General features: G+C 36.6%; 1 protein-coding gene across 1 annotated transcript in view; it reads left to right on the top strand.

Moving 5' to 3' along the window:
• IL1RAPL2 (interleukin 1 receptor accessory protein like 2) overlaps window positions 1-2,207 on the top strand; it is a 575,701-nt gene extending 573,494 nt beyond the window's left edge. Inside the window, exon 10 of the mRNA XM_068962509.1 lies at window positions 1,510-2,207. Coding sequence (XP_068818610.1) covers window positions 1,510-2,207 — 698 coding nt within the window. The remainder of the gene's footprint in view (window positions 1-1,509) is intronic.
• The last annotated feature ends 10,174 nt before the right edge of the window (window positions 2,208-12,381 follow it).

Below are 12,381 nucleotides of genomic sequence, written 5' to 3'. Positions count from 1 at the left end.
CAGATTTCAATGCTGTTTTTTAAAAACATAACCTCTAAAATAAAATTCTGAAGGGGTTAATTTTAATAAAATTCTTCAGGGGTTCCCTCCCCACTTAGAAGTTGCCTTCTCACCTCAGATACAGTCTCTGTAACTAGTGCATGAGAAAGTCCTGAAATGTATTAAGTAACAAGCAAAACAGTAGTTAACAATTTGTTAAATGGGCAATTCTCTGTGTACCTCTCAAAAAGTTGTTTATCTGTAGGGTGTAGAGAGAGTTTGCTCTTTTTCACTTGTGAAAGTGTTCTTGCTGCCAAACGGTAGAAATAAAACCCTGGGAAAGAGAAATCATCTGTAAAAATATGCATCTGTAAAATAAGTTTCTCTTTTCGAGTGACTTGCACTGAACTGCTTGGTGGCCCCACATTATGTACTGGACGTGACACCCTGAAAGCAGTCTGTAACCTTGGGCAGATTTGTAGTGACAAATGTTGCTATGCTTCTGTAAGCACTGCTTCTGCTAGAGGGCACTGTACATTAGACAAGGCCTCGTGCTCTGCTTAGTAAAGACAGCTCGCTCTTACAGCACCTGTGTCCAAGTCTCCATTTGTTAACACATGTGTGTGTTTCCCTTTTTGGCGGATAAGGCTTCGGGAAGCCTGGTTGCAAAAGGATTATTCCATGGGATAAACAAACCTAGAGTTAGTTGAGTGCTTTTCTACTAGGAAAAGACCATAACTTATTCACCTTACTTTCAGAATTTTCCCACAAAGTAGAGCAAAGACTGCTCAGCTGATAGACTCCTCCTCCTATACTGATCATTCCACACCATCCCCCATTCTCCAACTCCACCCCTCACTCCTCCTCTGAACAAAGAGCAGCTGGTTCAAATTAAACTCATGGGCACACACACACACCACTTCCCTATCTCCATATTTGAAGAACAAAATGGAGAACCTAAGGTTGCAAATAACAGAAAATATTCTGAGAAACAAGCTATTTTAGGAGCTATTAAACAACCTCTTTTAGGAGAGGTTTTCCACCATCTCTCTCATAATTATCTTTGAAGTATAATGTAATACATATAAATTATGTACATAGACCCCCTTACTTGTTTAGTAGTTGGAAACTGGAGGAAAAGCAAACCAAAGCCATAAATACAGTGACCTTCATTAAAAGGCCCCATTTCTCTCTTCATCAACCCGCTGATTGTTCACTTAGAGTACTAGCCTGAAGGCTTGTCTTGAATTCAGTGATTCAGTAAATAAAAATAACTGAAATACACCTAAGCTCTGAAGAAGTCAGTTTATATTAGCTAAAACACTGTAAGTAATGGTGAGGGGAAAGAAAAGTATTAGAATTTTTTTTTTTTTTTTTGGTAATGAGCTTTCTGAGTGTGCAATACAAGAAAAGAAAAGATGATGTACCTTAGTGAAAGACTGGGTCTTTGCTATACTAGAATGCAAACCTACTGCTTTAAAGGCTGGGAATGTCTTTGTTTTACTCTTTCTCTCTTTCTGTGATTTGTAGCCTACGTTGAAGATCTCACAAGATGTGTTGAGCAAAGCAGAAGACTTATTATCGTGCTAACTCCAGACTATATTCTCAGACGAGGATGGAGTATTTTCGAATTGGAAAGCAGACTCCATAATATGCTAGTCAGTGGAGAAATCAAAGTGATTTTGATTGAATGTACAGAATTAAAAGGAAAGGTGAATTGCCAGGAGGTGGAATCACTAAAACGCAGCATCAAAGTTCTGTCCCTGATCAAGTGGAAGGGACCCAAGAGCAGCAAATTAAATTCTAAGTTTTGGAAGCACTTAGTATATGAAATGCCCACCAAGAAAAAAGAAATGCTTTCTCGGTGCCATGTTCTGGACTCTGCAGAACAAGGACTCTTTGGAGAGCTCCAGCCTATACCCTCTATTGCCATGACCAATACCTCGGCCTCTCTGGTGTCATCTCAAGCTGATCTCCCAGATTTCCACCATCCAGATTCGATGCAAATGAGGCATTGTTGCAGAGGTTATAAACAAGAGATGCCAACCACCACCTTGCCAGTACCTTCCTTAGGCAACCACCACACTTACTGTAACCTGCCTCTGACACTACTCAATGGACAGCTACCCCTTAACAACGCCCTGAAAGATACCCAGGAATTTCACAGGAACAGTTCCCTGCTACCTTTATCATCCAAAGAGTATAGCTTCACCAGTGATATTTGGTAGTGGAAAATCTGCAGTCCTCTGAACAGCTATGCGTGCATACAAAATTTCTCCTATACCAAGCAAAAAGTACACCTAATAACATTGAGGTGCTGAAAAAGTGTTCAAAGAAAACCGCACAGAAATCACTTTTGTATCTAATTTTTGTTTACATTTCCAGAATAGTGGGGGGGGATAGAAGGACCTGCTTTTGTAGTATAGTACCTTGTTCCAATGTACAGTTTTGATTTCTTCCTTAAAAGAAAAAAAAATTAAATTCTATTGTTTTAGAGTAGATTTTATGATACTGCTTAGACTGCAAGTTTGGTAGGTAAGCTATATTCTCCATATTTATGAATATTTCAGTATTCACATAGTATTTGAAAGAAGAAAAAATTAAAGACTTTAATTGAATTTGAAAATTCTGAACTAAGTTTAAGAGGAAACGAGAACTTCTATAGAGTAACTGAAAATCAGGAGTTATCAAGAAAGAAGTGTTGAGACATCCTAACTGGAAGATTGTATGTAGAGGAAGATCAGTTAAGAAAAAAATGTGGTTGATACGTTTAGAACTTCTTCAACACAATGGACAACTTCTGTATACTAAATCAACAGTGCATGATGACAGCTTTTAGTTTTATTAGGCAAGCACATTTTCTGTAGGCAAACTGGTAGGTAGGTAAACAACGTGCATTTCTTAAGCAAATGAATAGATAGGCTGTTAGCTCTTTTAGAATGATGTTGAACAAACCTTACAGCTTTTTACCCTATTAACAAAGTTTTACAAATTTGAAAACACATTTTAAGTTAGGCATTTTATTGTTTGCTAACAAATTCAGATTTGGATTTTTTCCAAATGATCTCTTGACTTGCTATAAGTTTTACATGAAGATGCTCACATCTTCCTTTTTTGCAATACCGTTGGAGTCTGAATTTAAATAAATATTGACTGCAAGTGTCAGCAGTAGAAAACAAGTGACAGCAATATTCACAGATGACGTGCTAAATGATTCAAGTTTACTAGAGGTCGAGAAGCAATTGCAATGATTCTCATCTGAAAGGTAGTTGTGAAACTGACTGTTCTGAATATACACAATATCTGCTTGGCCATGTGTGCAAGGCTCCTTCAGAAGTATCTCTGTTCTTGGTGCTTCAAAGAGTATATTTTATAGACTAAACTTCTTTACCCTCACATTGTGACTGTGATTGTACCATATCAGAAAATCCCTGTGAATATTCTAAAATCTTATGGATTTGCTGTAAGGAATGTGCCCCTATTCTAGTATTTATTGTGAATTACTTCTTTGTGTTATTTCTAATGAACTTTGGTGTGCTGTCCACAAAGATTACTGTGGGGGTCAATTAATTAAGGTTCACTCTGGCATTTTGCGTATGGTTCTTACATCATGTTTGGGGGCAAATATAAACAAGGACAAGTGTACACAGTGTGTAAAAATTAAGAATTTTCCCAGTCCTGGTAACTGTGAAACACAAATGTTTAAGAGAACATTAGGTAATATGTTTTTATTAGTTATTTCAACCTCTTTACATGATTGATTCCCTATAATCCATGGGTTTTGTTCAAAGTACTTGTTTTTCTGTTGCTTATCTATATCCAGATGCTCGGAAAATGCATTATGCACAAACAGTATATGAAACCTTAGGAGTGATATCTGTTCATTTCACACTGGGACAATTAGTTGCTCCTTTAAAAAGTAATGTTCAACACATAGGTGTTTCATAGATACATTCTTTTCCACTGAGAAAGGTGATTTTGCTTCTGTAGAAACTATAGGTATTTCAAAATGGAAATTTATCAATTCTGAACTGTTTGCCAAGTGTTACAAAGTTGTATTTACTCTCATTGTTCTTTATTAATATGTGTAGTTACTAAGTTAATAACCTGCATGAAATAGTATATGTTTAAGTGACCAATTGTACTTTTTATTATTTTGTTTTTCACAGAAGTCTAGATTAATTCAAATAGAATGTTCAGTGGTATTTTTAAACTAATAGTTCTGTATTGAGCATGCCAGTTCTGAAAATATAACATGGGTCTCTCTGCTTCCTTTATTTACAATGATTAAACGTGGGTAGCAATTTGAGTTGGCTGGCCACAATGTGTCCTTTCACTACAAGTAGGTACTCAAAAACAGAGCATTCACACTTGTGTTAGGGAACTTGACAAGAACCCTTTTCTACCATTTTCAGGAACCAATGTGTACACTATCTATAAAAATTTATTTCTAGATGGCAATTCAAAATTCAATTTTCATCTGAGAATTTTTAAAAGATATAACCCTTATTGGCATAATAAGTATTTAGTCTAGAACATGATGCATTCTTCCAATTGTTTTCACAGTGGGAAACTTTTTCTTTTCATTTTTTCACTGAAATGGATTTTGGAAATTTAGAAAAATACTGCTGCAACTAGTTTCTATACATTTATAACAAATTTATAAAGCTCATCCTTCAACAGTATACATAATTTTTAAAACTGAGGCTATTTTAAGGTGAAAATTCTGAAAATGTCACAAACTATGAGACAAATGAGAAATGCATGAAAACAATAGATACATAGGAAAACTGCATTAATAATAACCAGGGGATGGACAACAGGTACATCATTACAATTTAACAAAGGATGACACATGGCAGGATTGGCAATCTACGTTCTCCAATACAACTATGGAGACTCTGAAAGAAATTTATAGAGGATTTTCGAGAGCACATGGAAATGAGTCGTATCCTATAACTCTGTACAATATAGAAAATGGCTTGTGAGAAGGAAGGAAATTATGGCAAGAAAAAAGGAGGACATTCCCTAACATTCTTGGTGGTTTGAAGGGCTTAGGTGAAAGCCAACTAATTTATTTAAAAATAAAATGCCAAAGGGCAGTTAATGCTTAAAACCAGAGGTTTTTATTTTTAAATAAATTAGTTGGCTTTCACCAAGCATTTTCTAGAAAATTAAATAATGACTGGGGGAAATATCCTGAAAATTGCACGTATAAATCTTTACACTCCTTATATTCATTTCCCAAGGTGAGGTAGTGATCTGATAAAATCAGAGAGTGAAGTTAAGACAGAAAACAGTTTCATAGTGTCCAGTTAAGTTTGAACACTTGAAATTGTTGCTCTTTTCTGGGAGAGAATTTAATTTTGAAAACTATTTGACTCAAATTGCTCTATTACTCATGCATTTTTGTTCTAAGATGTTTGATAGGAGGTCACAGTGTTGAACATTAAGGCACTCTGATGAATATATGGGGATATTTGATAAGCAATAATTCACTTCAAACTCTTTCATATCAAATTTGTCATTTTTAGAACTGAAATTAACCATAGGCAATTTAAGAAAGTTATTCAGCACTCTGTTTAATTATTGTGAGATCAGAACTTGCAAAATCACCTGCAACCATCAAAATTTATCTTTCCAAATGCTCACTGCTAGTTAATCAAGCATATTTCCCCAGATATTAGTAAAGTCAATTGTGCCCACCATGTACTGTCCACTACAAAAAGCAAAACAGAAATTTTTTTTTTTTAAACTGAAGTCCCTGTTCTCAATTAGTTTACACATCAAATGCAGGAAGAAAATGTTATTTGCAAAATACAGTCCAAGTAGAACAATTAACAATATACATGTAGCGCTTATAAGTGAGGTGGGGTGATTCAGTCTTGAACTATGCAAGAGGTAAGTTTGGAATAGGGGGAACAAGAGGTGAAAAAAGGCAATTTCCCAAATGTGCAGGATAGCATATATAAAGACTGAGGGGAAAATAAGAAAGTCTTATTTAGCTGATGAGCAAATTTGGCTAGCAAGAGCAGAAGTCTGTGTGAGTGCATAATAAAAAAATAAGGCTGGGAGAATCTCTGGAACATGTATCTGGTAAGAAGAAGTAGATGGAGGGGAAAAGTGTCAGGGAGACCAGTTGAGGGGCTGTTGTCATAGTCCATGTGTGAGGTGATGAGATGGAGAATGGTGTTCTGGATACTCCCCAAAAAAGCAAATCTGAGGATAAAGAAGAATAGGCAGGATGTGGTGATGTGAAAAAATGAAGAAAAAAACACAGTCAATAAAGACTCCAAGGATCAAGAAATTTAGCTGTATCAAAGGAATTATTTTAGAGTATTTAACTTACCTTCTTAACTGAGCACCCTATAAGGACAAGAATAGAGACCCCTCAACAATAGGTATATTTGCTACTGGAAAAAACTTCGTGTTTCTAGGAGAATATTTGGTAGGAAAAGCAAAGTACATCAGCAAACCTTATTTAGAGGAACAAATAATTGCATTCACTCCACTGAGCATAATCACAAAATCTTAAAGAAGAAATTGATGGAATTTGATCATTTATATCTTATCTTCTGATTCTATTTAAATTCTTCACCTCATCTTGGAGTAAAAAAATATATATATATGATCTTAAAGACATTGAAGTTATTCAATCAGAAGAAACTAGGAGGCAGAGATTGGGGTTGTTTGCCATGAGTTTTAAAACAGAAAAAAAAAAAACATTATCTTTGATGAATATGGAAGTAAAAATCCTTAAAAATATATTAGCAAATCAAATCAAATGACACATAAAGATCATCACACACCACGATCAAATTGGATTCATTCCAGGGTCACAAGAATGGTTCAACATATGCAAATCAACAAATGGAAAAAAACCACATAGATGCAGAAAAAGCATTTGATAAAATTCAATAACAGTTCATGATTAAAACTCTTGCTATAGTGGGTGTAGTGGGAACATAAAATTCATTTATGACAAACCACATTCTGGAATAAGACAAGGATGGGCACTCAACCAGTTCTATTCAACATTGTATCAGAAGTCCTAACTAAGGCAAATCAGACAAGAAAAAGAAATAAAAGGTATCCAAATAGTAATGGAAGAGGTAAAATTGTCATTATATGTTGATGACATGATACTCTGTATAGAAAACCCTAGAGACTCCATTAAAAAGCAGAGACATTACTTTGCCAACAAAAGTCCATCTAGTCAAAGCTATGGTTTTTACAGTACTCATGTATGGATCTGAGAGTTGGACTATAAAGAAGGCTGAGTGCAGAAGAATTGATGCTTTTGAACTGTGGTGTTGGAGAAGACTCTTGAGAGACCCTTGGACTGCAAGGAGATCCAACCAGTCCATCCTAAAGGAGATCAGTCCTGGGTGTTCATTGGAAGGACTGATGTTGAAGCTGAAACTCCAATACCTTGGTCACCTGATGTGAAGAGCTGACTCATTTGAAAAGACCCTGATGCTGGGAAGATTGAAGGCAGGAGGAGAAGGGATTGACAGAGGATGAGATGGTTGGATGGCATCACTGACTCAATGGACATGAGTTTGAGTAAACTCTGGGAGTTGGTGATGGACAGGGAAACTGGTATGCTGCAGTCCATGGGGTTGCAAAGAGTTGGACACAACTGAGTGACTGAACTGACTGAAAGGTTCCATATAAAATCTATTAGAACTGATAAATGGATTCAGCAGGTAGCAGGATATAAGATTAATATACAGAAATCTACTGTACTTCTTTACACTAACAATAAAATATTAGAAGAAAGTAAAACAAAAGTTGCATTTAAAATCACAACACAAAAAATTAAATACCTAGGAATAAACCTAACCAAGGAGATGAAAGACATACGCTGAGAAATATGAAATACTGATAAAAGAAACAGAATATGATTCAAGAAAATGAAAAGATATCCCATGCTCTTGGATTGGAAAAATATAGTTAAAATAGACATACTACCCAAAGAAAACTACAGATTTATTGCAATCCTTATCAAATTACCCATTATAATTTTGTACATATCTAGAATAATCCTAAAAGGTATATGGAACCACAGAAGACTCAGAATTGCCAAAGCAACCCTGAGGAAAAAGAAAAAAGCTGGAAGCATAACCCCTCCAGAGTTCAGACAATACTACAAAGCTACAGTTATCAAAACAGTGATATAGGCACAAAACCCCAAAACAGACATAGAGATCAGTAGAACAGAATAGAGAGCCCAGAAATAAACTCAGAATGGCTTTAAGACTTAAATATAGGCACAATAACATAAAACTCCTATACAAGACCATAGGTAAAACATTCTTTCACATAAATCATAGCAATATTTTCTTACATCAGTCTCCCTGCTGCTGCTGCTGCTGCCAAGTTGCTTCAGTCGTGTCCGACTCTGTGTGACCCCATAGATGGCAGCCCACCAAGCTCCCACATCCCTGGGATTTTCGAGGCAAGAACAATGGAGTGGGTTGCCATTTCCTTCTCCAATACGTGAAAGTGAAAAGTGAAAGTGAAGCCTCTCAGTCGTGTCCGACTCCTAGCAACCCCACGGACTGCAGCCCACCAGGCTCCTCTGTCCATGGGATTTTCCAGGCAAGAGTACTGGAGTGGGGTGCCATTGACATCAGTCTCCCAAGGCAATATAAACAAAAGCAAAATAAACAAATGGAACCTAATCAAACTTAAAAGCTTTTGCACAGAAAAAGAAACCATAAACAAAAAGACAATATACAGACTAGGAGAAAATATTTGCAAGCATTGCAACTGACCAGGACTTAATTTCCAAAATATACATACAGCTCATACAACTTAACAACAACAACAAAACCATCAAAAAATGGGCAGACCTAAATAGACATATCTCCAAAGAATACATACAGATGAACAACAGGCATATATAAAGATGTTCATCATTGCTGTTTATTAGATAAATCCAAATCAAAACTACAGTGAGTTATCACCTTACAGCAGTCAAATGGCCATCACCAAAAAAATCTGATGTATGAAAAAACCAATACAATATTGTAAAGTAATTAACCTCCAATTAAAATAAATAAATTTATATTTTAAAAATCTACAAACAATAAAAGTTGCAGAGGATGTGAAGAAAAGGGAACCCTCCTACACTGTTAGTGGGAATGTAAATTGGTATAGGCACTATAGAAAACCATACAGATGTTCCTTAAAAATCTAAAAACAGAATAACCACCTGATTCAGTAATTCCACTCCTGGGCATATATCCAGAACTCTCAAAACCTATAAAAGATATTAGAAAAGATACAGCCACCCCAATGTTCATAGTGGCGCTATTTACAATAGTTAAGACATGGAAACATGGAAGCAATCTAAATGCACATCAACAGATGAATGGAAACAGAAGCTGTAGGGTGTGTGTGTGTATAATGGAATGTATATATATACACATATACTGGAATATTAGCCATAAAAAATGAAATAATTCCATTTACAGAAACATGGATGGATCTACAGATTATCATACTAAACAAAGTCAGTCAGACAAAGACAAATATTGCATATTATCACTTATATGTGGAATTTGAAAATAATGCAAATGAACTTATCTATAAAACAAATCCACAGAAATACAAAACAAACTTACAGTCGCCAAAGGGAAAAGTGGGGAAAGAAACAAATTGGGAATATGGGATTCACAGATACAGGTATCATATATAAAACAGATAAACAAGAAAGATCTACTGTATAGCACAGGAACTATAGTCAATTTCCTGTAATAAACCACAATGGAAAAGATTATATATATACACATAGATCTATACACACGTATACACACACACATATATATGTATATATGAATTGCTATGCTGTATACCTAAACTAACACAATATTGTAAATCAGCTATACTTCAATTTAAAGAGATAATAAATGAAAGAAAAAACAGAGAAAGTAGACAATGTTCACAAGAGCAAAATGGGACACAGAAAACTGTACAAAAAAGATCTTCACGACCCAGATAATCACGATGGCGTGATCACTCACCTAGAGCCAGACATCCTGGAATGTGAAGTCAAGTAGGCCTTAGAAAGCATCACTACGAACAAGGCTAGTGGAGGTGATGGAATTCCAATTGAGCTATTTCAAATCCTGAAAGATGATGCTGTGAAAGTGCTGCATTCAAATTGCCAGCAAATTTGGAAAACTCAGCAGTGGCCACAGGACTGGAAAAGGTCAGGTTTTATTCCAGTCCCAAAGAAAGGCAATGCCAAGGAATGCTCAAACTACCACACAATTGCACTCATCTCACACACTAGTAAAGTAATGCTCAAAATTCTCCAAGCCAGGCTTCAGCAATACGTGAACCGTGAACTTCCAGATGTTCAAGCTGGATTTAGAAAAGGCAGAGGAACCAGAGATCAAATTGCCAACACCCACTGAATCATCGAAAAAGCGAGAGAGTTCCAGAAAAACATCTATTTCTGGTTTATTGACTATGCCAAAGCCTTTGACTGTGTGGATCACAATCAACTGTGGAAAATTCTGAAAGAGATGGGAATACCAGACCACCAGACCAGCCTCTTGAGAAATTTGTATGCAGGTCAGGAAGCAACAGTTAGAACTGGAAATGGAACAACAGACTGGTTCCAAATAGGAAAAGGAGTACGTCAAAGCTGTAAATTGCCACTCTGCTTATTTAACTTCTATGCAGAGTACATCATGAGAAACACTGGGCTGGAAGAAACACAAGCTGGAATCAAGATTGCCGGGAGAAATATCAATAACCTCAGATATGCAGATGACACCACCCTTATGGCAGAAAGTGAAGAGGAGCTAAAAAGCCTCTTGATGAAAGTGAAAGAGGACAGTGAAAAAGTTGGATTAAAGCTCAACATTAAGAAAACGAAGATCATGGCATCTGGTCCCATCACTTCATGGGGAAACAGTGGAAACAGTGTCAGACTTTATTTTTGGGGGCTCCAAAATCACTGCAGATGGTGACTGCAGCCATGAAATTAAAAGATGCTTACTCCTTGGAAGGAAAGTTATGATCAACCTAGATAGCATATTGAAAAGCAGAGACATTACTTTGCCAACAAAGGTCCATCTAGTCAAGGCTATTGTTTTTCCAGTGGTCATGTATGGATGTGAGAGTTGGTCTGTGAAGGAGGCTGAGCACTGAAGAATTGATGCTTTTGAACAGTGGTGTTGGAGAAGACTCTTGAGAGTCCCTTGGACTGCAAGAATATCCAACCAGTCCATTCTGAATGAGATCAGCCAGCCCTGGGATTTCTTTGGAAGGACTGATGCTAAAGCTGAAACTCCAGTACTTTGGCCACCTCATGCGAAGAGTTGACTCATTGGAAAAGACTCTGATGCTGGGAGGGATTGGGGGCAGGAGGAGAAGGGGACGACAGAGGGTGAGATGGCTGGATTACATCACCGACTTGATGGACGTGAGTCTGAGTGAACTTCGGGAGTTGGTGATGGACAGGGAGGCCTGGCGTGCTGCGATTCATGAGGTCGCAAATAGTCGGACATGACTGAGCAACTGAACTTAGCTGAATTGAAGTGTGTTGAAATGGTGGGAGGGGGTGCAAATGGTGGATCTGTAACGAACAGTAGAGTATTGATAACCATGTAAGTATTGAACACAAGGAACCAAATTTTCATCAAAATTGAAGGCAGAGTGATTTCCATCTTTTAAATTATGAAAAAATTTTATAAGGGACATTGTATTATTAAGAATAGATAACTGTTGTTGAGGATAACAACCCAAATCCTGCATATAATGTTTCCTCAAATCAGTTCAATAAGTATTGGATGGATTATGAACAGAGGCTGTGCTCCACAGTCAAGATAGGGTTTTTCCATTTTCTTTCTCTGATCTCCTTTAGCTCCAAGGAATTCTATTAATATTAAGCTAGTAGATTGGTAAAGAAAGAGGGCACGGAAGTTGGTACCAAATGGCCCATAAAAACTACTCACATATCATGAGGAGGGAGAGGGGAAGAGAGTTTAAGGGGTAGGAAATTTAGTCTAGCAATTTGCCCAGAAGGAAAAGGAAATGTAGTTTAATGAACACAGTCTCCATTAGCAGGATGTTGAGCAATTCTTTTCCATAATGCTAGAAAATGAAACAAAAATAGGCAGGAAAGTTATAGGAAGGAGAGCTTTCACTCGCTAAAGCAGAAAACACCAGACTAGATGAAGAGTTTGTGAAGATCAATGGTCACGTCTCATTCCTTGTTATAGTCCAAGCATATGTAACAGTACTGGTCACAAGAGTAGGTGCTCACATCATATTTCTTGATAAGTGGACAAATAAATTTGAGAGCATCTGTGAACTTTCAATTCCTGGAGTCCTTAAAAATATAAGAGGAATTTTTTTCATTTGCTTCTTCCAAGAAGTAAT

This window comes from Capricornis sumatraensis, chromosome X (genome assembly GCF_032405125.1).
Source record: "Capricornis sumatraensis isolate serow.1 chromosome X, serow.2, whole genome shotgun sequence".
In the NCBI taxonomy this organism is placed as follows: Eukaryota; Metazoa; Chordata; class Mammalia; order Artiodactyla; family Bovidae; genus Capricornis; species Capricornis sumatraensis.
Note: the sequence above shows the minus strand (reverse complement) of the source record. Positions and strands in the feature narration are given on the sequence as shown.